At 39.2% G+C, this 21601-nt stretch overlaps 1 protein-coding gene across 2 annotated transcripts in view; it reads right to left on the reverse strand.

Annotated features, from left to right (window-relative positions):
• Nucleotides 1-7996: 7996 nt before the first annotated feature.
• KLHL31 (kelch like family member 31) overlaps nucleotides 7997-21601 on the reverse strand; it is a 31005-nt gene continuing 17400 nt past the window's right edge. For both annotated transcript variants that reach the window (XM_069070629.1, XM_069070631.1), the window contains exons 2-3: nucleotides 17610-18813; nucleotides 7997-14952 (exon numbers count right to left, since the gene is read on the reverse strand). In XM_069070629.1, coding sequence (XP_068926730.1) covers nucleotides 14220-14952; nucleotides 17610-18781 — 1905 coding nt within the window. In that variant the 5' untranslated portion in view covers nucleotides 18782-18813 and the 3' untranslated portion in view covers nucleotides 7997-14219. The remainder of the gene's footprint in view (nucleotides 14953-17609; nucleotides 18814-21601) is intronic.

Below are 21601 nucleotides of genomic sequence, written 5' to 3' on the forward strand. Positions count from 1 at the left end.
GTAAAATAAAGAGGTTTTGGGACAGACTTAATAATTAATTAACTCTAATGAAGTCACTCTAGAGGTGACTTCCAGGTCTAAATCAAAAATCCTGTGACTTATGATCCTAGCCAAGGGTTCTTAACCTGGAGTCTGCAAACTAATTTTTAAAAATATTTTGATAACTATATTTCAGTAGAATTGATTTTCTTTGTAATTTTATGTGTTTTATTTTATTCTGAGAAGGGATCCATAGACTTCACCAAACTGCCAAAGGAATCTATGTCACAGAAAAGCTTAAGAACCTCTGTAACTAGATTATAATTTCCATGGGACATTAGATCTTATGTGAAATTTATATCTCTCCCAGCACATTTCACATGGCTCTGAATATAACTGTGGGATATAATCATAATCATAGGAGTGTTGACTTTTTGAGTTAAAAAAGATTTGGGTTCAAATCCTGGCTCTGTCAGTTCACACTACCTGTGTGACCTTGGAAAAGTCACTTATTGTTTCCATCATCAATTCCCCCTTTTCCCCTTCAGAATTTGGAAATTCATTTTTCTTGTGACAATTCTCTTCCTAGTATTATCCTCACTTTCATACCTACTTGTTTCTCTGTTGAATTTTATATGTTTCTATACCAAACTCTCTCTGTCTCTGTCTCAGCCTCTGTCTCTGTCTCTCTGTCTCTCTCTGTCTCTCTCTCTCCTTTGTCTCTTTCAGATAAAAATGAGTATCACCCCCTTCTTTTTCTTTTCCATACTAATGTATTTCTCTTTTTATACCCTTCTTTTTCAACTTCTCAAACCCTCAGAACAAAATCAGTCAACTCCTGAGACCTCTATTTTTGTGATTTAACTCCCCCAATACTCTTTGAGAAAATTAGGGTTCTGAAGATACACTTGTTTCTTCTCTCCCAGTAGAATGTTAACACTGTCTCACAGTATAGCCTCTTTCAGTTGTTCAAATAAATTTATCATTTTGGGTTTCATTTGTATTTCAAATTTGTTTGTATTTTAAGTGGTCTTTTTTTTTTAAATCAGAAATGCTTGAACACTCTCTATTCCATTAAAGGTCCATTCCTCCTCTTCTCCTCATACCACCTGGAGAATTACACTCAGTTTTGCTGAGTAATTAATTCTTGGTTTTAAGCCTATCTCTTTTCCTTTTTGGAATATTGTATCCCAATGTTTCCTCTCATTTATAGAACAAGAAATCAGGTATTCTGTGATACTGACTATGATGCCTTAGTACCAAATATTTACTATATCCTATTTACTATATTCTTTTCTTTGACATGGAAGCTCTGGATTTTGGCTGTGGCATTCCTGGAACTTTTCCTTATGGGGAGGTTTCTTTCAGGAGGCAATTGGTAGAGTCTTTCTAGGTTTTACTTCAACTTCTGTTTCTATTTTCATTTATAATTTCTTTGTAAAATTTTTATTTTTTTCTAAGTATTGATTTCTTTTTGGTCTATTCTAAATTTCTGGGATTCCATTACTTGGATAAGGTTTACCATTTTCTCTTCTACATTGTTTATTTTCCTTCCAATTATTTTCCATAGAGTTTTTTTTGGTGGGGGTGGGGTGGGCTCACTTTATTTCTTTTAGTTACTCATGTAGTTCTTATAAAAAATTAATTTCCTCCCTTTGGGTATCTTTACAGTTGTTATGGAGTTACTTTCTTCTTCTAGTTGGATTTTTGGGGCATCTTTGCATTTTTAATAATTCTTTACATTGTCTTCCTTGGTTTACCCTATCTGCAGCCTTAGTTTTCGTATTAGGGCTTTGGTCCAGGTCCAGGTTCAATTCCTACTATCCTTTTGGGTGAGATGGTTTGGTTTGGACCTAGGTCACATACTAACCCCTACCTCCATGGTTGTTAAGCTCCCTTGAATCTTCAGGGCCTATATGTTGATGTCTCCAAACAGACTGCTGGGGACTTTGGAGCCCAGGGGCTTGGACTGTCCTAATGTGATCACTTCATCAAACCAACTACATCAAAATAGTCAGTACTGCTCCTGGTTGTTTTAAGGTCCACGCTGCAGATTTCAGACAACCCCAAGTCTTTCTCAGGGACATTCTCTGTGCTTCTGACCCTCGGAGGTTTTATCTATATCTGGTGTGCTAAGAAGTGACCACCTTGTTTGCTTGAGTCTGGACAATAGCTTCTATGGAGGGTTCCTTTTCCTATTGCCTGTGAACTTCTGGCTTACTTTTTGTGCAATTCTGAAATGAATAAAATCACCTGCTATAGTTGTTTATTGAACTTCTTGATTATTATTCCATCTGGTGCTCTTTTTAGGGTCCCCTCCCCCTTCCCGGGTAGGAATCTTAGGGCTGGGTTGTATACCTCCATTTAGGCAGCCATCTTGGTTGGAAATATATTCCCTCTAGCTTTGAATCTCTTATCTTAAACTTTTTTTTTATTCTAACAACCAATTAATTGATTAACCCATTTATTAAATGGGTTTGATATGACATTCAAGTTTTGTAGGGTGCTTAATAAGTAAATACAGTATAACTGCTGCCTTTATATGTTTGAATCATAAGTATCATAAGTATAATACTTACTAGTTCCAGTTAGAACCATCTGCCATTGCCATGAAATATATGTCATCATCTACAGAAGAACTAGGCTCAAATCAGCTATGGAAAAAGGAGTTCCACTAACTTCCCTAAATATAGCTGTCTGTTGGGAAAACACAGCTGTATTGACAAAGCTAAGTTGTTTGCCTGATTGTGGACAATAGCAATCTGGCAGGTTCCCTTTCCTATTGCCTGTGGACTTCTGGCTGACTTTTGTGCGGTTATGAGGTGAATGAAACCACTTACTATAGTTGTTTATTGAACATCTTGATCACTATTCCATCTGGTGCTATTTTTAGGGTATCCATTTATTTTCCATTTGTTTTCTGGAAAATTCCCTCACTATCATCAATGCATATAATAATAGGGAAATGGAACTCTCTTATTTGCTGTAATCTCCCTAAGAAGTCATATGGGGGAGAGGAGAGCACCTTGGCCTCAGCATCCATGTGGTCCCGCTCCCTTAGCTGGAAAAGAACCACATAAATTTTGGAAGATCAGTGGGTTTAGATTTTCCCATCAATGTTCTAGTCTTAGCAGCATCCTCAAGATAACATTGGAAGTCAAGAACAAACTAGACACATTGATGAAAGGCAGCTCCAAGACTCTACAGAGAGACCAGAAGAAAAGCTACAATATGCCTAGGAAGACTTCCTCCCATAGGAATGGAAGGATGAGAACAATTTGTTCCAACAGCCACAAAGGTGACTAAAACTGAAGCCTTGTGGAGGGCACAGAGCTTGGTCAGATATTAAAGACACCGAGGTAATTCACTTTGTCCTGAGCCATCACCAGTCTTCTTGACTTTTGTCTTGCTATTGGACTTCAATGACTCTGGAAGAGAAAGGAAGCTGACAGCTTTGTGCAAGAGTCCTTCACTTAACTTTGATTTGTGTATGTGCCTAGACATCAACCACTACCACCACCACCAATTATGTGCCAGGCTCTGTACTAAGCACTTTTACAAATATTACCTAATTTGATCTTCACAGCAAAGTTGGGAGGTAGGTGCTATTATTATGAAACTGAGGTGAATGGAGGTTAAGTGACTTGGCCAGGGTCACATAGATAGTACATTTCTGAGACTGGATTTAAACTCAGGGCTTCCTGGCTCCAATTTCAGCATTCTATCTACCACACCACCAGAGTGTTTCACAGACGTTTGACTAGATGTTTTCAACTATCTTCTTACTCTACTCTATTGGGAAATATTCCTCTATAAAAGCTAATTAAATTTGTCCAACTAATTCATATCAACTAATAATCATGAGAGAAGCATTCTGGTGGAGGCATGTAAGCTCTAGTGCTAGAAGAGTTACTCTCCATACCCCAAGGATAACTATGTTCCAGGGATCCAGCTCATGAGTGAAAATGGGGATTGGGATAATTAATCCAGTTTGTGCTACACAGATGAAGAAACTGAGGCTGAAGGAGGAGAAGTGACTTCCTCAAGGTCACACATGTCACCCAGTGCTCTGGGCCTGGAATCAGGAAGAACTGAGTTCAAATCCAGACTCAGACCCTTACTGGCTGTGCAATCCTGGGCAAGTCATTAAACCTCTGTTTAATGATTCTTCAACTGTGAAATAGGAATAATAATAATAGCAACTACCTCTCAGGGTTGTTGTGAGTATCAGAAGAGAAAGTATTTGTAACAGTACTTAGCATGGTGCTTGGCACATGGAACATAAATGCTCATTCCTTTCCCTTTCACTTAGCCCCTTCCTTGTTCCTGAATTCATGGGATTAAGCTCAGCTCACTGGCTACCCTCTACATGAAGATTTCTTTGATGCCAGCGCCTTCCTCTATAAAATATAACCTTGTATTTATTTTCTATACATACACAAACACACATGCATATACAAACATACATACATACATAGTACATACCACGCATACAACTCATGTCCTCTTTTAGAATGTGAGTTCCTTTGAAGGCAGGATCTGCTTCATTTTTGTCTTTGTAACAAGTCCAGCTCAAGGACAGCCGGTAACATAATACATGCTTAATAAATGCTTGTTGATTGATGGCATTTGTATGAGGACTTGATATAGGAGATAAGATGGAGAAGTGGAAAGAATTATGTATCCAGGCTCAGAAGATCTGGGTTCAAATTATATCTTCTAACTCTTGATCTATGATCTTACATAGAGCAGTATAATTATCCTTTTTTGAAACTGAGAATCCATTGTAAATATTTATAGGTTTTGAGCTGAAAGAAATGATTTTGTTGGTCAGTTGTTTTTCAATCATGTCTGACTCTTAATGATCCCATTTAGGGTTTCATGGCAAAGATACTGAAATGGTTTGCCATTTCCTTCTCCATCTCATTTTACAGATGAGGAAACTGAGGCAAACAGGGTTAAGTGACTTGCCTCGGGTCATATAGCCAATATCTGAGACCAGATTTGAACTCAGGTTCTCCTGACTCCACTTTATCAACTATAACACCTAGCTTTCCCAAAAGGGATGATAGAGGTCATTTAGTCCTATCTGCTCATTTTATAGATAAGGAAACTAAGTCTCAGAGAGGTTAGGTGACTTGTTCAAAGTCACAGAGATAGTGTGGCAGATCTGGTTTTCTGACTTCAAATTCAGTCTCCATTTTATTACATCCCACTGATCATGATCACTGTGGAGTTGGGAACTGAATCTTATCACTTATAGAAGAATCCTGAGGCAGCTGGGTGAACACCAGCCCTGGAGTCAGGAGGACCTGAGTTCAAATCTAGCCTTAGACACTTAACACTGGCCATGTGACCTTGGGCAAGTCACTTAATCCCAATTGCCCTGCCTTCCCCCCTCCAAAAAAAAAAGCAAAAAAAAAAAAAAACGACCATCCTATAGGATGTTTCTAGCAATATACTTTGTTTGATATTTCCATAGCAAATCACTATTGACACTTTATTTGGACTGGACCTGTGTTTTCAAGACCTGTGTGCAGGTCTTGGTTGAAGAGAGTCATCCAGGGCGCTGAGAGTTTGAATGACAAGGTCACTCAGTAGCTTATTTATTTTTCAAACTTTATATATTATTTACCAGTATTTCTCAGCTTCTATTGCAACACTTTGGTTACTCCTTAATTTTTGTGGGCTTTTTTCTGCTTCATTTTCAATGATACCAGAGACAAAAATCCCTCATTACCAAATAAATAAATAGAATCAGAATGATCCTCATACATTTATTTGGTTCTTGTTGAACATACCTTTAGTGATGATGTAAAAATTACATACCATTGCATAAATTTTTATTTTTAGTACCAGAGTCATATAAAAATAGACATTTTTTTGTGAAAATTTACCAATAAGTTAATTTTATTTCAGGCATAACCAACTAACATTTTGGAAGGTTATTCATAATTATCTTGGAGTTTGGTAAACTTTATTAGTCTAGCAGAGACTTTTATTCCCCTAAGACTAGGCAGATTCAAAGAGGAAGTTACATGAATGGATTTAGTTATTGCTAAAAATAAATAAATACATACAGTTGAAATGGTTTAAGCTTCTTCCATTTAGGCACTTTTCTGAGTTTTAAAGAAATAATTGGCCAGTACAGAAAGTGAAGAATTGATCTGTTTATGCTTACACATTTTTAGGGAATTATTTATTTACACTCATATTTACAAATGCATTTGCTAGTATTAATTCACACAACTTTTACTATCATCCCTTATCTTCTTACAGCCTCAATCAGCTTATAACATTCTACCACTTCCTAATCAGAACCTAAAGTGAAGTGACTCTGAAATCACTGACCGCATCACAATTCACAACCATTCTTTAATGCAGTAGAGGAAAAAAGCAAAACAAAACAGAAACATTACATTGAATGATTTTGGCCAATACCTTCTACTTGTTAAAAAAAAAAGGCTCAGCACCAAATCTTTCTGTTTCCCTTGGAATTCCATGTAACACCTAGTGAGCATCCTATTTTACTTGGTTAATGACATATGTGCTCATCTCATTTCCTTATTAGATTGTAAAATCCTTGAGGGTAAGGATTTAGCTTTATCTCTCATACACCTAACCTTCAATATCCTCCCTCCTTCTGGAATCTCATTTAGTTACATCCCCATGGTTTGGCTGCTTAATAGATTTTTGTTGAATCCAGTTGACCCAAGGAAAGTACCTAGATATTAAACAGTATTACTAACAATGTATGGAATCTGTTTAGTTCCTTGATTCTGGTAATTTCCTATGCTTCAGGATGGTAGTTTCTCTCTTCCATTTCCCACTCAGTCAGAGAAAGGAGAGCTTGAATTTTATCCTTTGTATGTCAAATAATATTGCTTTCTATGTACTTACTCAAATGGCCTTCCTAACCTAAACTGTCAGTTTTCCTAAGATATAAGCAAGTATTTTTCATGAGGAAGAGTAAAAGGAAATCCTTGACTGATTGGCCCCTTATCATCTGACAACATAACTGGATGAATGGTTAAGTCATAACTGAAATGAAGCAATTTCCAGTTGGGAAATTAAAAAATAGAAAAGAAAAGAAACTTCAAGGAGGACCTCCCAAATCATCCTGAAGAGCATTGTACCAAAAATGTGTATTACAGTTTTTTTTCTCACTTATCATCTAATAAATAAAACATATATCTTTTCTGATCTATGTCTTTATATATCTTTCAAAAAAACAGGTCAGAAACAATGACAAATGCTAACCTGCTTCCTCCTAAGGCATTCTGTGTTATAGCTTTCAAAACCTGAACGTTCAATTTACACAATTTCCTGCTTACTCTGAGTAAATTAAGTCAGTTGTTACAGCATTGTAGTTCATAATTGTCTCGATTTCAGCAACCTACTTGTTGAAGCAAGATACAGGATAATAATACACTGGGAAACAGCAAAGTACAACTATGGATGCTTTCTCAGTCTTCATACTAGCAATTTTTAAATTGGGAGATTAGTACTTTAATATGGCTTATCTAACTCAAATGTGTCTCAATTTTCACCACAGAAACCAACTACCAGTTCTTTCCCACAAACTAATCCACCATCACACATTTACAGGTAAAAGAACTTCATTTTCACCATCTCTCCTCAGCCCCTTCTAAGATGCTGACAACCTTACAAGACATGCCTCTTGTTTTATTCCAAGCCTACGAGACTCTTCTGCTTGCAAAGAGTCCTACAAGTCAGTGGGATTTGTCTGATGGAATGAACTAGGGAATCCTCTTAGCATGCCCACATTTAGCAGGTAGCTCTTCCTAACTTAACAAGAATGCTACCACCTTTGAGTCTGTCAGCAGTACATTCAGGTTTTACTTAAATACCTGTCATTGGATCCACCAGAAATTCTAGGATAGACAATATCATCTTCTCACAAAAGCCATCATGGGTCATGTTGAAACAATGTATTGGAAAAAAGAAATGTATGGACTGTATTTATATGGGAAGCCACTGACTGAAAATATCTGAGTGAAGTACTTGTTTGTGACACTAAATGAATATCACAAATATTTTTTCAAGGAAAATATCTGTGGCCCAAATTCCTAGAGCTCTGAGTGAATTATAGTATTTTTTTGGGGGATGGGGGTGGCTTAAGGTTGATCACTGTATTTACAGCTATGCTGTTTATCCAAGAGGTGATCTTGAACATTTGTCAAATTCCAACCACGTATCCAATCAGGCATTAACTGACAAGAGGGATAGGAGTGGAAATGTGGCATTTGTATCTCTAGCACCTAGTACAGTGTCCTGGCATGTAGTAGGGCTTAATACATGTTTGTTGACTTATGAGATCAAGGTCAACTAGGATGGATTAGGATGGACTTGATTAAAGCTATCTTAAGAACAATGCCATTCATTTCACGGTTTCTTCCTTTTCTAAGATCTTTTGAAGGGGCTATTTATAGAGATGGAGTCTAGGTAAGAAACCTATTGCTGCAGCTTTAGGATACTTAATGACCCACTTGATTGACTGATTGAATGAATGATTGAAAAAGCATTGATCAAACGTTCACTGTGTGCCAGGCACTGTGCTAAATTCTGAGGAGTGTAATAGAAAAAGCTAGACAGCCTCTGCTCTTAAGGAGCTCCCATTCTAATTGAGGGAAACAACACATTGGGCAAAGTTTAGCTGTAGGGCAGATGGAAAGGCCCAGAATTCCCAAGGGTTCAGTAACCAGGTTGACAGCAATGCCTAAAGGTCCTTGGATTGAATTTTCTTCTTGTTTTGTTTGGTTGCTTTGGCCTCATTCACACACAGGGATGGTCTGTCCTTATATAGCTGCTAAAAGCTCTCATTAGTGATGTTTCCTTCCATGAAGTGAACTTGAGTCTATATAGCTAGGCATCTTGTAATTCTCTGAAATGATTTCTTCAGTCAGGAATGCACATAGGGATAGAGAAGACATATTTATAGGATCATGAGGCAGTGCATCGTAGTGGATAGAGAGCTGTCCTCAAATCTGGAAGAAGACTTGGGTACAAATTCCAACTCTGAAGCATTCTGGCTATGTGGCCCTGGATAAGTCACATATCCCCTCAGTTCTCCAGACAATTCTCTATGACTCAATTTTCTGTTCAGGGAAGGGGCTAACCTACAGTGGTAGAGGGAATTCCCTTATGTGGGAGCTTCCTATACCAATGAAATCACATATTTAATATCTGCCCCTAATTCAGAAAATTGCAAGTCTAGAGCTGGGAGGAAGCCATCTAGTCCAATCCTATCATTTTATAGATGAGGAAGCTGAGGCCCACATAGGTTGATAGACTTACCCCAAGAGGTCATGCATTAAACTGCAGAGGAAAAAAGTCTTCTGACACTGGAGCCTGTGCTCTTTCCTCGTACCACACTGTCTCTGCATGTTAGCAGTATTTTACTCTCCTTTAACTGTGTTCCAAGATATCATAGTGCATAGTTCATTGGAAGACCTGAGTTCAAATTCTGCATCAGACATTTACTATTTTTGTGACCCTAGGCAAGTCCCTTAAACTCTCTGAGCTTTAGCTTCCTTATCTATACAATGGGGATAATAATAACACTTACCTTAATGTTGTTGTGAGGATCAAATAAGATAACATGTATAAAGCACTTTAAAACACTTTATGAAAGCTAGATATCCTTTTTTTTTTTTGAAAGCTAGATATCCTTGCACCAATAATCATTTACTAAAATGTGTCCTATCTTCTGTGAGAATTCATGTACCTTTGTTGAATTTGGAAACGCTGTTGCTCAGGCCATTGTTTTTTGCATCCATTATAGAATACCCACAATTCTCTCCACTGACCATTTATAAACTACTCCTCAGGAACCACAGTTGTGGGATGTCATTATTTTAATGTCCCATTGTGTCAAGTCCTGCAACATACCGACCATTGTGCTAACTTCATAAAATCCCAATTTCCTCCACTATTGCCATTACTGCTAAGAAGAAATGTTGATATAGGGTGAGCCATCTGTGATTTTAAAGCATTTTAGATACTTAACTTGCTCAACAAGCCTGATTCTAGTGTTGTTTTATAACTCAGCCCTGGCAACCAAGTTGCCAAGGGAGCAGAACTCTCTTTGAAGTCAAGGGGAATTATGTTTGGAGAGGTTTCTCAGGGCTGCTTTATAGGAGGGGGAAAACAAGAGCCAATATGCTTAGTTGGTGACATCCTTTCTGAATTTAGACATATTTTTAAAACCAGAGACCTCTCGAGGTGTTATAATTAAATACTGAGAGACTAGAATGCCATAAAGGGACAACATTATAAAATTGACCCATGAAAATGCAAAGTATAAACCTGTTTTCACAGTTCAATGAGATTTTTAAGAAAACACCAGAAATATCACAATTTCTAGCAATAATCCAATACAAGATGGGCCAAGGATGAATGAAAACATAATTATAAACCTCCTTTTTAAAAATTACATACAGCTCATAATTGAAGAGAATACTTTCTTTTTTTTTTTTTTTTTAAAGCAATCAGGGTTAAGTAACTTGCTCAAGGTTACATGGCCAGTTATTTCTAGGTGTGGTGCTGAGTATCTGAGCCCAGATTTGGTCCCCAGGTCATCCTGACACTGGAACTGGTGCTCTTACTCACTGAGCCACCTGGCCACCCCTAAGCAATTGGGGTTAAGTAACTTGCTCAAAGTTACACGGCCAGGTGTTTCTGGGTGGGTGCTAAGTGTCTGAGCCCGGGATTCGATCTCCAGGTCATCCCGACACTGGAGCAGGTGCTCTTACTCGCTATGCCACCTGGCTGCCCCTGAAGAGAATACTTTCTTTCCAAAACAAAGAAAGTAGAATTTTGAGTACCTTCCAACCTGAACAATTGGAAAATGTGTATCAATAGATTACAATTTGTCCTTTGAGTGATTTAGAATTTGGTAACTGTATAAGAAAATGAGATGATAGGCAATACAAAGTTTCTATCTTGATTCACAAAGCAAATTTGGGGTAGAGGTAACCAGAGAGATGCTTTAAGATGGACAAGGATAGTTTTAATATTTCTTTATGAAGTATCATGTCTGTCTTGTCATTCAGAAGACAAATGGAGCAGTTTAACTAGATATTCGAAAAGGAAGGAATAGCATTTCACTGCTAAAGCCAGAATTTAAGAATGGTACCATTGTTTAAGTACATTGATAATCTGGAGTGTCCAGAGCAAAGGAAGACTGTGAAAGGCCTTGAATTCATATCTTATGATAATTGGTCAGTGGACCTTGGGATATTTAGCTTGGAGAAGAGAAGACTCAGGGCGAGCAGTGATAGCTATGTTTAAATATTTGTAGGGTTGACATATTTGTAAAGGAATTGGAATTTTACTGCTTTGCCCCAGAGGGCAGAGACAGAAGCAATAGGTAGAAGTTACAGAAAAGAAAATTTAGGATTGATGTCAAGAAAAAAACTTTCTAGCAATTGGAGCTGTCTAAAAGAGGCATGGGTTGCCTCATGTGGTCTTTGAGCAGAGGCTGGATGACCAGCTGTCAAGTTGTATTATACTGGTAATTCCTTCTGGTTATACTTTAGTCCAGATGGCTGCTGAGGCTTCTTCCAATTCTCAAATTCTGTGATTCATATGGAAATCCTTTGAGCTGCTAAGCTTTATGCATCAAAAACCAAAGCAGCCTAGAATTTGTATTCATTTTTCATATATGTAAAAGAGAGGCCAGTATGGTTCATAAGAACAACAGCAAAAGGGAAAAAAAGCCATAAAATGAAGAGATTTTGATCTAAGTAGTAAATTTGGAAGTTTTTTTTTTAAGACTCAATAATACTATGATTTAGGGTCTTGCCATCATACAAACTGGGGGTAGCAAAGTTGGCAGCCATATTGGGTACAGAATGTAGGAACACAGTGAATGACACTTTAGAATATTATTTCTTATAAATACATAATACTAAAAAATCCTGTGACCCAGGATCCATAAATAGTAAGTCAAGTTATACGAGTTGTGAAGCCTTGGCACTCCAGTGGGCAGTAACATAGTGACATGCTTTTTACACCCTGTTCTGGGAGTATAGAGACTTTGGCCTAGCTCTAATGGTCAGAATTCAAAAAGAAGCATGGGAGTTTTGGAGCCTTTATGGAAAATTAGCCCTGAGAGGACTAGGGAGTAATAATACTGGAATGAACTTCAGTCTAATCACATTTGGGTCAGGGATACACTCTAATGTTTCAGATTATAGACACTATCCTCTATAACTCTGATTACAAGTGGTCAATTTGCCAAAGAATAACTAGAGGGACTGCCTTCGTGGTAAGAGGTTTATGATCAGTATTTATGACTCATTTGCCAAATTTTGTCATGTGAATAAATAGAAAAAACTCTTGTTCTATAATTAGAGGTGTAGTACTGTCAAATTCACAGGGACGGGGATTGGACTTGTCATTTCATTGGTATAGAGAACTCAGTGATAAGGGATCTTTCTACCAATACAGATCAGTACCTTCTCTAGAATTTAAGACTTGGAGAGTGAACTAGAACACTGAGGATTTAAGTAGCTGCCCCAGGTTGACATAATCATTATGTTTCAGAGGCAAAACTTGAACCCAGGCTTTTCTGGGTCTAATTCTGGCTCTCTAACCACTATCCCACATTGCTTCTTTGACAAATTCAAACTAAGGTGTAACTGGCCCATGTTAGATCCTTTTTCTGAGAGCAGGTTTTAATAGTTGCCTGCTTGCCTGAATTAGGGAGGATGAAGTGGTGACACAGGCTACCAAATGGAGAAAAGAACTCATAAAGGCATATCCAGGAAGATCAAAATCAAAACTTATCCACGATTTTGTCTGGGTTAGTCTTGATTAAAGATCCTTGTTCTTTTCCTATCAGACCCCATTCTGAGAGCTGGGTAATGGAGCCAATTTGTGTTTGCATGTTTTTTACACATAGACTCCCTCAGGATATCCATTACTTAAGCCCTAACTAGGAAAATAAAACTACACTATTAAAATTATGACAAAGTTGCCTCAAGTCTTTCCAGAAATACATAGCTGGGGAAAGGATGGGAGGGAGGTAAGGGGGCACATCAGTCTTTGAAAAAAAAACAACAACTTATGAGTATCATATGCACAACTGAAATTGCTTAGGATGAAGGGAAAATGTTCCAGAGTAACTTTTGCACAGGAATGAATTCCTTGCTTCCATGGGAGTCCTGTGGTTATAAGCATTTGTTTTCTATCTAATGTGCAACAAAGTATTGAGTGATAAAATATGCATAAAATAAATGAAGTATTTTAAAATATTTTAGAATTGGACCAATTCTATGCAGGTATACGTGAGCAAAATTATTGTTAAACTTTAATGTAAAGTCAGAAATGAATTGGAAAATTCAGTTTCAGAAAATAGCAACAAATCCAGACATAACTGCCACCCAATGGCTATTTTGGGAACTGCTGCTTCTTTACTACTTTGAAGCACTAATTTTTTGTTCAAATTTCAATTGTGAATGAGGTCCCAAGGCGAGTCACCACAGTAGATTACGTGACATTCCAGAGTTTAAAATATCATGGCATGGAAATTGCAGGTCATTTTTATCCACTAGATCGTAAGAGGTCAGGGACTGTCTTTGCATCTTTTTGTATCCCAGTTCCTAGCACATAGCAGGCGCTTAATAAGTCTTTTTTGAATAAAATAGAATTGAATCTCGAATGATATGACGTTTGGAAAGCGCATATCACAGTGTCTAGCTCATAGCAGGTGCTTAATAAATATTTATTGAATTGAATCTCAAATAAGATGATTTTTTTTTTTGCTTTTTGGAGGGGGGAAGGCGGGGCAATTGGGGTTAAGTGACTTGCCCAAGGTCACAAGGCTAGTAGGTGTTAAGTGTCTGAGGCTGGATTTGAACAAATAAGATGACTTTTATAAAATGCATAGCACAATGCCTGGCACATTGTAGATGCTCATTCCCTTCCCCCTCATCTTATCCAAACCTCAACGTTTTACATATGAAGAAACTGTGAATTCAATGACTCCCCCAAGGTCATACAGATGGGTAAATGGCAAAGCTGGGCTTTGAACCAGTGGCCTGACTCTTCTCACTGCTCTGCTTCTGCCTGCTACTTGGCTCACTATTATATTTTGAAATACAATCATGGTAGGGGAGTTCATGCACTGTCCTTTGTGATTTTTTTTCCCAAGTGACCAAAGGGTTAATTACATGGCTATACAAATGCATCTTTTCTCTTCCTTCTCACTACATTTAAATGCTGACTGGTACGGAGGACACTGAGCTAGCCCTAGATTCCCGGGCCATATTGTTAGGCATAGAAATAGTACAGCATGATACTCCCACAGTTGCTTCGGGCAGCTCGTCGTCCTCAATCCATTCATTAAGGTCGGGATTGAAGCACTGAATGCACTTCTTGTATTTCTTTTCTATTTCGTTCCATCCTCCCACCAAGTAAATCCTCCCATTGAGTGTCGAAGCCCCGGCTGTGCTGACTCCCGTCTGAAGGGGAGCGACGTAGCTCCACTGACTTGTATAAGGGTTGTAGCACTCCACAGGGACCACGTCCACCCGTTCCCCCCTGGGCCCTACCTGGCTTCCCCCCATCACATAGACCCTCTCACTGAGAGAGATGGCGCAGTGCCAGCCTCGTGGAGTGCTAAGGATAGCCTTATCGTGCCAGTCATCGTTAGCAGGGTCATACATACACACTGAACGCGAATAGGCACTATTGATGTAACCTCCCGTCACTAGGACCTTGCCATCGACGACAGCGCTGGCGTGGCAACACCTTGCCACCTCCAGAGACTTCTTCATCTGCCACTGGTTCGTGGAAGGCACGTAGCATTCAATGGAAGCCAGGCAGCCTTCCGAGTTGCGGCCGCCTATTGCAAAAAGGAGCCCGTTGAACACATTGAGGCTGAAATGGGTGCGTTTCTGATTCATGTTGGCCAGGTGTATCCAAGTGTTGAAACGGGGGTCATACCTGAAAATGTTCAAGAAATCTTGTTAGTCTTCTCTGTCGTTCCTGAGGAATTTAAGCTAATTTTTAAACCTTTCTGGGCTAAGCACGATAATATCAGTGAAAAAGAGACTAGGCAGAGTCCATTGTGGAGACTTCTTTCCTTCCCCCCAAACAAATTTTACATCAGAAAAAATATAACCAACCAATAGCAGAGCAAAAACAAACAAATAAAAGCACTAAAATATCTTCATAGAATTTAGAGCAGCAAGGTGCCTTAGAGATAATGTAATCCAATATCTTCATTTTCTTTTTTTTTTTTTGCTTTTTAGAGGGCAATTGGGTTAAGCCACTTGCCCAACGTCACATGGCTAGTAAGTGTTAAGTGTCTGAGGCCGGATTTGAACTCAGGCCCTCCTGACTCCAGGGCTGGTTGCTCTATTCACTGTGCCACCTAGCTGCCCCCCAATACCTTCATTTTATAGATGAAGAAACTGAGGCCTGAGAAATTAACTTTCCTGAAGTCACAAATGTGGTAAGTAGCAGGACAGGGATTTGAACCCAAGTCCTTCTACTCGCTGAAGGAAATAGCAAACCACTCCAATATCTTTGCCAGGAAAACCCCAAATCGGGTCACAAAGAGTTGGACATGACTGAAAAACGACTCCACAACAACCACCTTTTACTATTAATTCAGTGCTTTATCCATTCTATCCGTGACTAGGTATGAGACAGGCATTTTGGGGATATATAACCCCAGATTTAGAGGGTATTACTCAGCAGAGCTCTTTCCTCATTGGTTGCCAATAGACCCCTGCACTCCTCAGGTCCACAGACACCTGGGAGAAAAGCCCTGACAAAAGTAGATGGCCAGTTCACCTTCATTTACAGTGTCTGACATTCAAGACTACCCAGGAAGGGATGTTTGTGAAGTTTCAGGAAGATATTGGATATTTATGGGCAGTGGAAAGAAGGCAGACAAATCTCCCACTTTTGCCCTTAATCTTGTGTCCCCACAAACATCCAACCTTCCATAGCTAAATATCAACACCCCCTCCCACCTCCCATCAAGAGGGAAGACTGTTGCTTGGAATGTATCATTTTTCAGTCTCAGGATTTTGTATCTTTCCTGTACCTCTTACAGTGCCCTGATCTTTCAATTAGTTTGATTTTGCTGCCATAAACCTTAGAAAGAGAGAATTAAATGTATTTCTCTTATTCATTAGTATGTTCATTTTGATTTTAAAGATACCTTTTCTGGTCATTTAATCAATGATTTAGAGGGGCAAATATGTAACTATTGAATAATATGCATCAGTAAAAGACAATAGTGTGAGACACCAAAGCTCCCCTTTTTGGGACACCTGTCTAGGACTGGCTGGCACAAAATGAGTGTAGATACAGAATTTATTTATTCACATTCTAATATTAACCTTTGCCCCATACAATCCCATTATAAAATCCTATATACACAATACAAATGTTCATCAAAATAAGGAAGCACAAAAAGATTTTTCAAAGAGAATAGTTTCTTCTTTTGTGGTTGCTACCTACCATATGGGAAGGAGAACAGAGCAGCAAAGATACTTCTTGTATAAGCCAACTAGGCCTGAAGAGCAGCTCATTGTCTCTGGTAGGTCAAGGAGAAGATATTGGCCCTGTCCCTGACCGCACCTTTTCCCTCCCCCATGGTGTCTCTCTGCCAGTCCCTCAACTCCAGCCATACAAAACCAATGGAGAGCATCATTTTGGTTGAACCCCTGAGAAGCCACACAAATTTGCACAATAGGGTTAGGACCTGGGAATTCCCATACCCTTAGAACCACCATAGATATTCTGTGCCTATTCTCTCCTAGTAACTAACTGATGCAATCTGTATTCTGCTTTGGCAGAATCTCCATTGGTATGGTCACCAACAATGTCCAACTGTAAGCACTCAGGTTATAAATGCTTCCAGGAAATACCAGCTGTCCTCAAGTATGCTCACCCTGCATGTGAAACATTCTTGTGCTTCTTTCCTATACTGGGCAGGGTAGTATCTGTTTGGAAACCCCTTTCTCCTCTCTTGCTTTACTTTTCTTGTAATAAGTCCTCTTGATTTTATGAAACAATCACTATTCACACATAATTTGCTGTATATGTGATTTGAGTGAAAGGATAATGAGAAGACGTTTGTCTTTGCTCTCTCAATAACTGTGTTACAATGACATTTGTGAAAAACTGGGACCCTATAAAAGGATCTGTGCTCTCCCCTATAATTTTGCTACAATTTATTTATCCCTTCCTATAAATCTTAGAAATGAACTTCAATGTCAATTATTTCATCTCTTTTCCCTGTTATAAATCAATCATTCAACAAGCATTTAGTAAATGCCTGCTATGTGCTAGGCACTTTACTAGATGTTGGATGCATCAGTTATGTATCTGATGGAAAGAGAGGCTATCATTTAAAACAACAAAGATTATATTAAATTAATCATGCATTAATGATAATGTATTAATGAATGTATTCATCTCTGGTTTTCCTAACAGAATCTACCTATTCTATTAGCACTAAACCAATTTCTTTCATTGTCTGATCCCACGAACTGAGGTAACCTAGGCATGGCTAGCATATTCCTATGTAAAGACTATTTCTCTACAATATTGACCTTTTCATTTCATAATGAGAGCTCATTTACCTGCAGAAATTGCTGACTGCATGCTTGGCTTGATTCCTTGCATCATTCTGGTCTTCCCCACCAGCCACATACAGAAATCCATCCATCACAGTCACACACTGATTAAAACTCTTGGCAGGCATTTCAGTCAGCTTGCTCCATCCATTCTCAGGGTCCCTGTACAAGACATCTCTACTAAGTGACTTTTCGGTGAGGGCAGGCCGTCCACCGACAGTGACCAGAACTCGAAAACCCCCTCGGATTCTTGTGCGCCTAGACTGCAATGTGTTTTGGTGGTAGGGAAGGAGGTGGTAATTCATAGCATCCACGAGAAGCTTGTGGCAATCTGCATCTTGCATCATCCTGGGTACAGACTGAACATAGCTGACTAGGTCTTGAGCAGAGATGGTACCGAAACGAATATTGCTCAAGAGATCAGCAGCGTACTTCACTCTCTTTTGGTCGAATTCTAACCATTTGGTTGCAATCTGGAATGCTACTACTTCAGAAGGCAGTTGTAGGTCATCATCTACCAGGAGTTCATTGATCTGCTCAAAAGTAAGTTTTAGAAACTGGTCAGTTTCTGAAAACTCGATGAAGTTGTCCCGGATAAATTTCTGGGCGGCTGCTTTAGTGGTTTTTAGATTATAAGTTTCAGCTATGTTAGCAACGTACATGCAATTCTCAACACTGATTTCTCGTATCAGAAAGTCACTGCACATCTTCACAAGGGTGTGGATCTGAAGGTAGGCAGCCGCAGAAATGATGCTTCCTATTGTGTACAAGGAAAGAGTCAACTTTCCAGTATAGGCATATGCAATCACGGTAGCCAGGCCAACTGGTGACACATCATTGAGATCTACTCTTTGAGTGGCGGGGTCCTTCTTTAATATGTTGTAAAAATAGTCACTACAGGAGGCCATCACTGACTTGTGAACGTTGAAAGATTTGGTTTTGGTGCCAATGACTAAGTCACAGAGGAAGTTCTCCTGTCTCATTTTGCTTAATCCTTCCAAGAGGTTGGGTCCATATGAGGCATCAGTCACTTCTGATGAGATACAGTTCAATCCATTGCCTCCTTCTAGGAAACTGTTTAAAGCATTCAGTTTGTTGAGTGGGCTATCTTCTACAATTATTGTCATCTCATTGACTTCTCCTTTGTTCTTTTTGACAGTCTTCTTTTTGGGAGCCATGACTGCAACACGATGTCACAGGCAAGAGCTTGCTAAACAAACAAGCAAACAGAAAACAAACACAATAAAATGCATGGATTCAATTCCATAACCAAGACTTTCACTTTCAGATAATGCAGTAATATGATTCCTCCCCCCCATTTTTACTATGTTATATGCCAATTAATGAGTATTTATGATTTAAGTTTACAGATGCACCTGGGTACTTAGGATGATTTGCAGGAACTGTAAATTTTGTATTGAGTGGGAAGAGGTAGGAAGATATATCCATGTCCAAACCCATGTGTCCTTAAAGCATGGAGCTGAGAGACCCCTACTTACTGGAGAAAATTCTCTTTGAAGTACAACTCTAAGAAACCTGTACATAGAGACTCTGAAACATGGCAAGATCACCCAGCACAGACTCATATTGGGTAGATGTGCTTCTAGTGTTCTCAGTTTAAAAGTATATGGGAGTCTTCCAAAAGAAGTGAATATGAGGAAGATAAGAGACAGAGGGAAAAATAACAGTCGAGTCAAGACCATACCTGCATTAACATAGAAAATAGAAGTGAGGGGTGGCTAGGTGGTGCAGTGAGTAAAGCGCCGGCGGCCTCGGAGTCAAGAGGACCGGAGTTTGGTTCCGGCCTCAGACACTTAACATCCACACAAAAAAACCCTAGCCGTGTAACCTTGGGCAAGTTACTTTACCCCAGTTGCCCTCCAAAAAGGCAAAAAAAAAAAAAAGAAAGAAAATAGAAGTGATGGTAATACTGAGAGAAGTTACCAATGTTTTCTAGTTACTATGCCAAGTTGCATTACCAATACTTCTGCTGCAACAGATTTCCTTAATACCTTTCCATAAATTAACTCTCTACCACTGCATTAGGGAGACATAAAGGATGATCATTAGTTGACTAGTTTCGTACAATTGTGCTGCTAAAGGAGGGTAAGTGTAATTAGTGCATTTGAAATTTCAGAGCAATTTAAATTTCAGTGCTCTAGGACAAAGCTCTAGTTTCCCCACCCTAGTTATGGCCTAGTTCTTGCCCCAACTCTTCCAGTAACTGTGTCTTTACTATTAAAAGTATGGTCTTGGCAATCATTTGGGAATGGTCACAGGGACCATTTAATACCTAATTTGTATTAAGACCATGCCATTCTCTTTTTAATTAAATGTCTTGCTTTGAATTTATTATTATCTGGCTTGATAAAATATAGAGAGATATATCAGTGGGGGTTCAAAGCTATGAATTTTAATAGTCAGATAACCCAACAGGACCATGAAGCTAGGCGTAGCTGAGAAGAAGGCCTGGGCTGCATGCCTGTGGGTGGGTCAAATGAATTTAAGCATATAATTAAATTATATTCCACTTCAGTTAGATCTACTGACTGTTCTGATCCTGCTGGCAAGACACTCACAGAGCAGGAGCAGTGGGCGTGTGTGTGTGTGTGTGTGTGTGTGTGTGTGACTAATAGAATAACGAAGGCCATCTTTTCAGAGTCAACAGAGCTGCTTTTGGTGGGACAGCCTGTGTTGACTGCAGGGTACTAGATAATTGCTGTGATCTCTTAGCACTAACATTTCACCATGACAATATTAGCTAACATTTATATGGTGCTTACTACGTGCCAGGCATTGCGCCCAGTTCTTTACAATTACGATCTCAATTGATCTTCACAACAACCCTGAGAGGGAGGTACTATTACTATATCCATTTTACAGGTGAGGAAACTGAAGCAAACAGAGGTTAAGTAGCTTCAGAAGTATCTGAGGCTGCACTGTGATTCAGGTCTTCCTAACTCTAGTCCTGCCTTGTTGTGTTTGTCCTTTGTTTTCGAAGAGGACCACGGCATCAGGGAAATGATGACATGACTTACAGCTGACTTTGATTTGAGTGAGGGAGAACTGTGCAAGGTCACCGGTCTCACTTTTTCCTCCAGAACCATCTAGGTTCAGTGACCAGATATTCATCAGGATGACTGGAGATGACCCAGAATGCACTAATCCTCTCCCACTCCCTCTCCTTCTACTCTTCTCCAAAGGAAGGTAAATTTTGATGGCCAGAAACTGCCCACTGAACTTGGGGTTTACTGGCTAGATTTCTTTCTTCCCCTCCCAGCTTGATTTTTTTCTTTTTTTCTAATTAAAGGGGCCATCCCTTGACTCACTTTTTTTTTTTTGCTTTTTTGGAGGGCAATTGGGGTTAAGTGACTTGTCCAAGGTCACATGGCTAGTTTTTGTGTTAAGTGTCTGAGGCCACGTTTGAACTCAGATCCTCCTGACTCCAGGGCTGGTGCTTTATTCACTGCACCACTTAGCAGCCCCACCTTGACTCACTTCTTAAAGAGGCCTATTCACTGAATGGGTGTTACTTTACTCTAAGAGAGTACCTGAAAAGGTCTTAGCCTAAAAGGGCCACAGTCTCCCATTGCATCCTGGGTCATCTCCAGTCATCCTGATGAATAACTGGTCACTGGATCATGATGGCTCTAAAGGAGAAAGTGAGGCTGGTGACCTTGCACAGCCCTCCCTCACTTAAATCAAAGTCAGCTGCAAGTCATGTCATCATTTCCCTGATGCCATGGTCCTCTTCAAAAATGAAAGACAAACACAACCTGTGAGTAGGCTGAGCTTCCTGAATGAGGACTCAGCTAGCTGGGTAATTCAGCTTGTCTTCTCCCTCTTCCTCTCCCTCGCCTTCTCCTCTCCAAAGGAAGGTAAATTTTGATGGCCAGAAGCTGCCCACTTAACTTGGGGTTTACCAGTTGGATTTTTTCTTTTCTTCTTCCTTCCTTCCTTCCTTCCTTCCTTCCTTCCTTCCTTCCTTCCTTCCTTCC

The sequence above is a fragment of the Petaurus breviceps genome, unplaced genomic scaffold, assembly GCF_028583685.1.
Source record: "Petaurus breviceps papuanus isolate PSGF00001 unplaced genomic scaffold, PetGlider_PUasm1.0 90822, whole genome shotgun sequence".
Classification (NCBI taxonomy): Eukaryota; Metazoa; Chordata; class Mammalia; order Diprotodontia; family Petauridae; genus Petaurus; species Petaurus breviceps.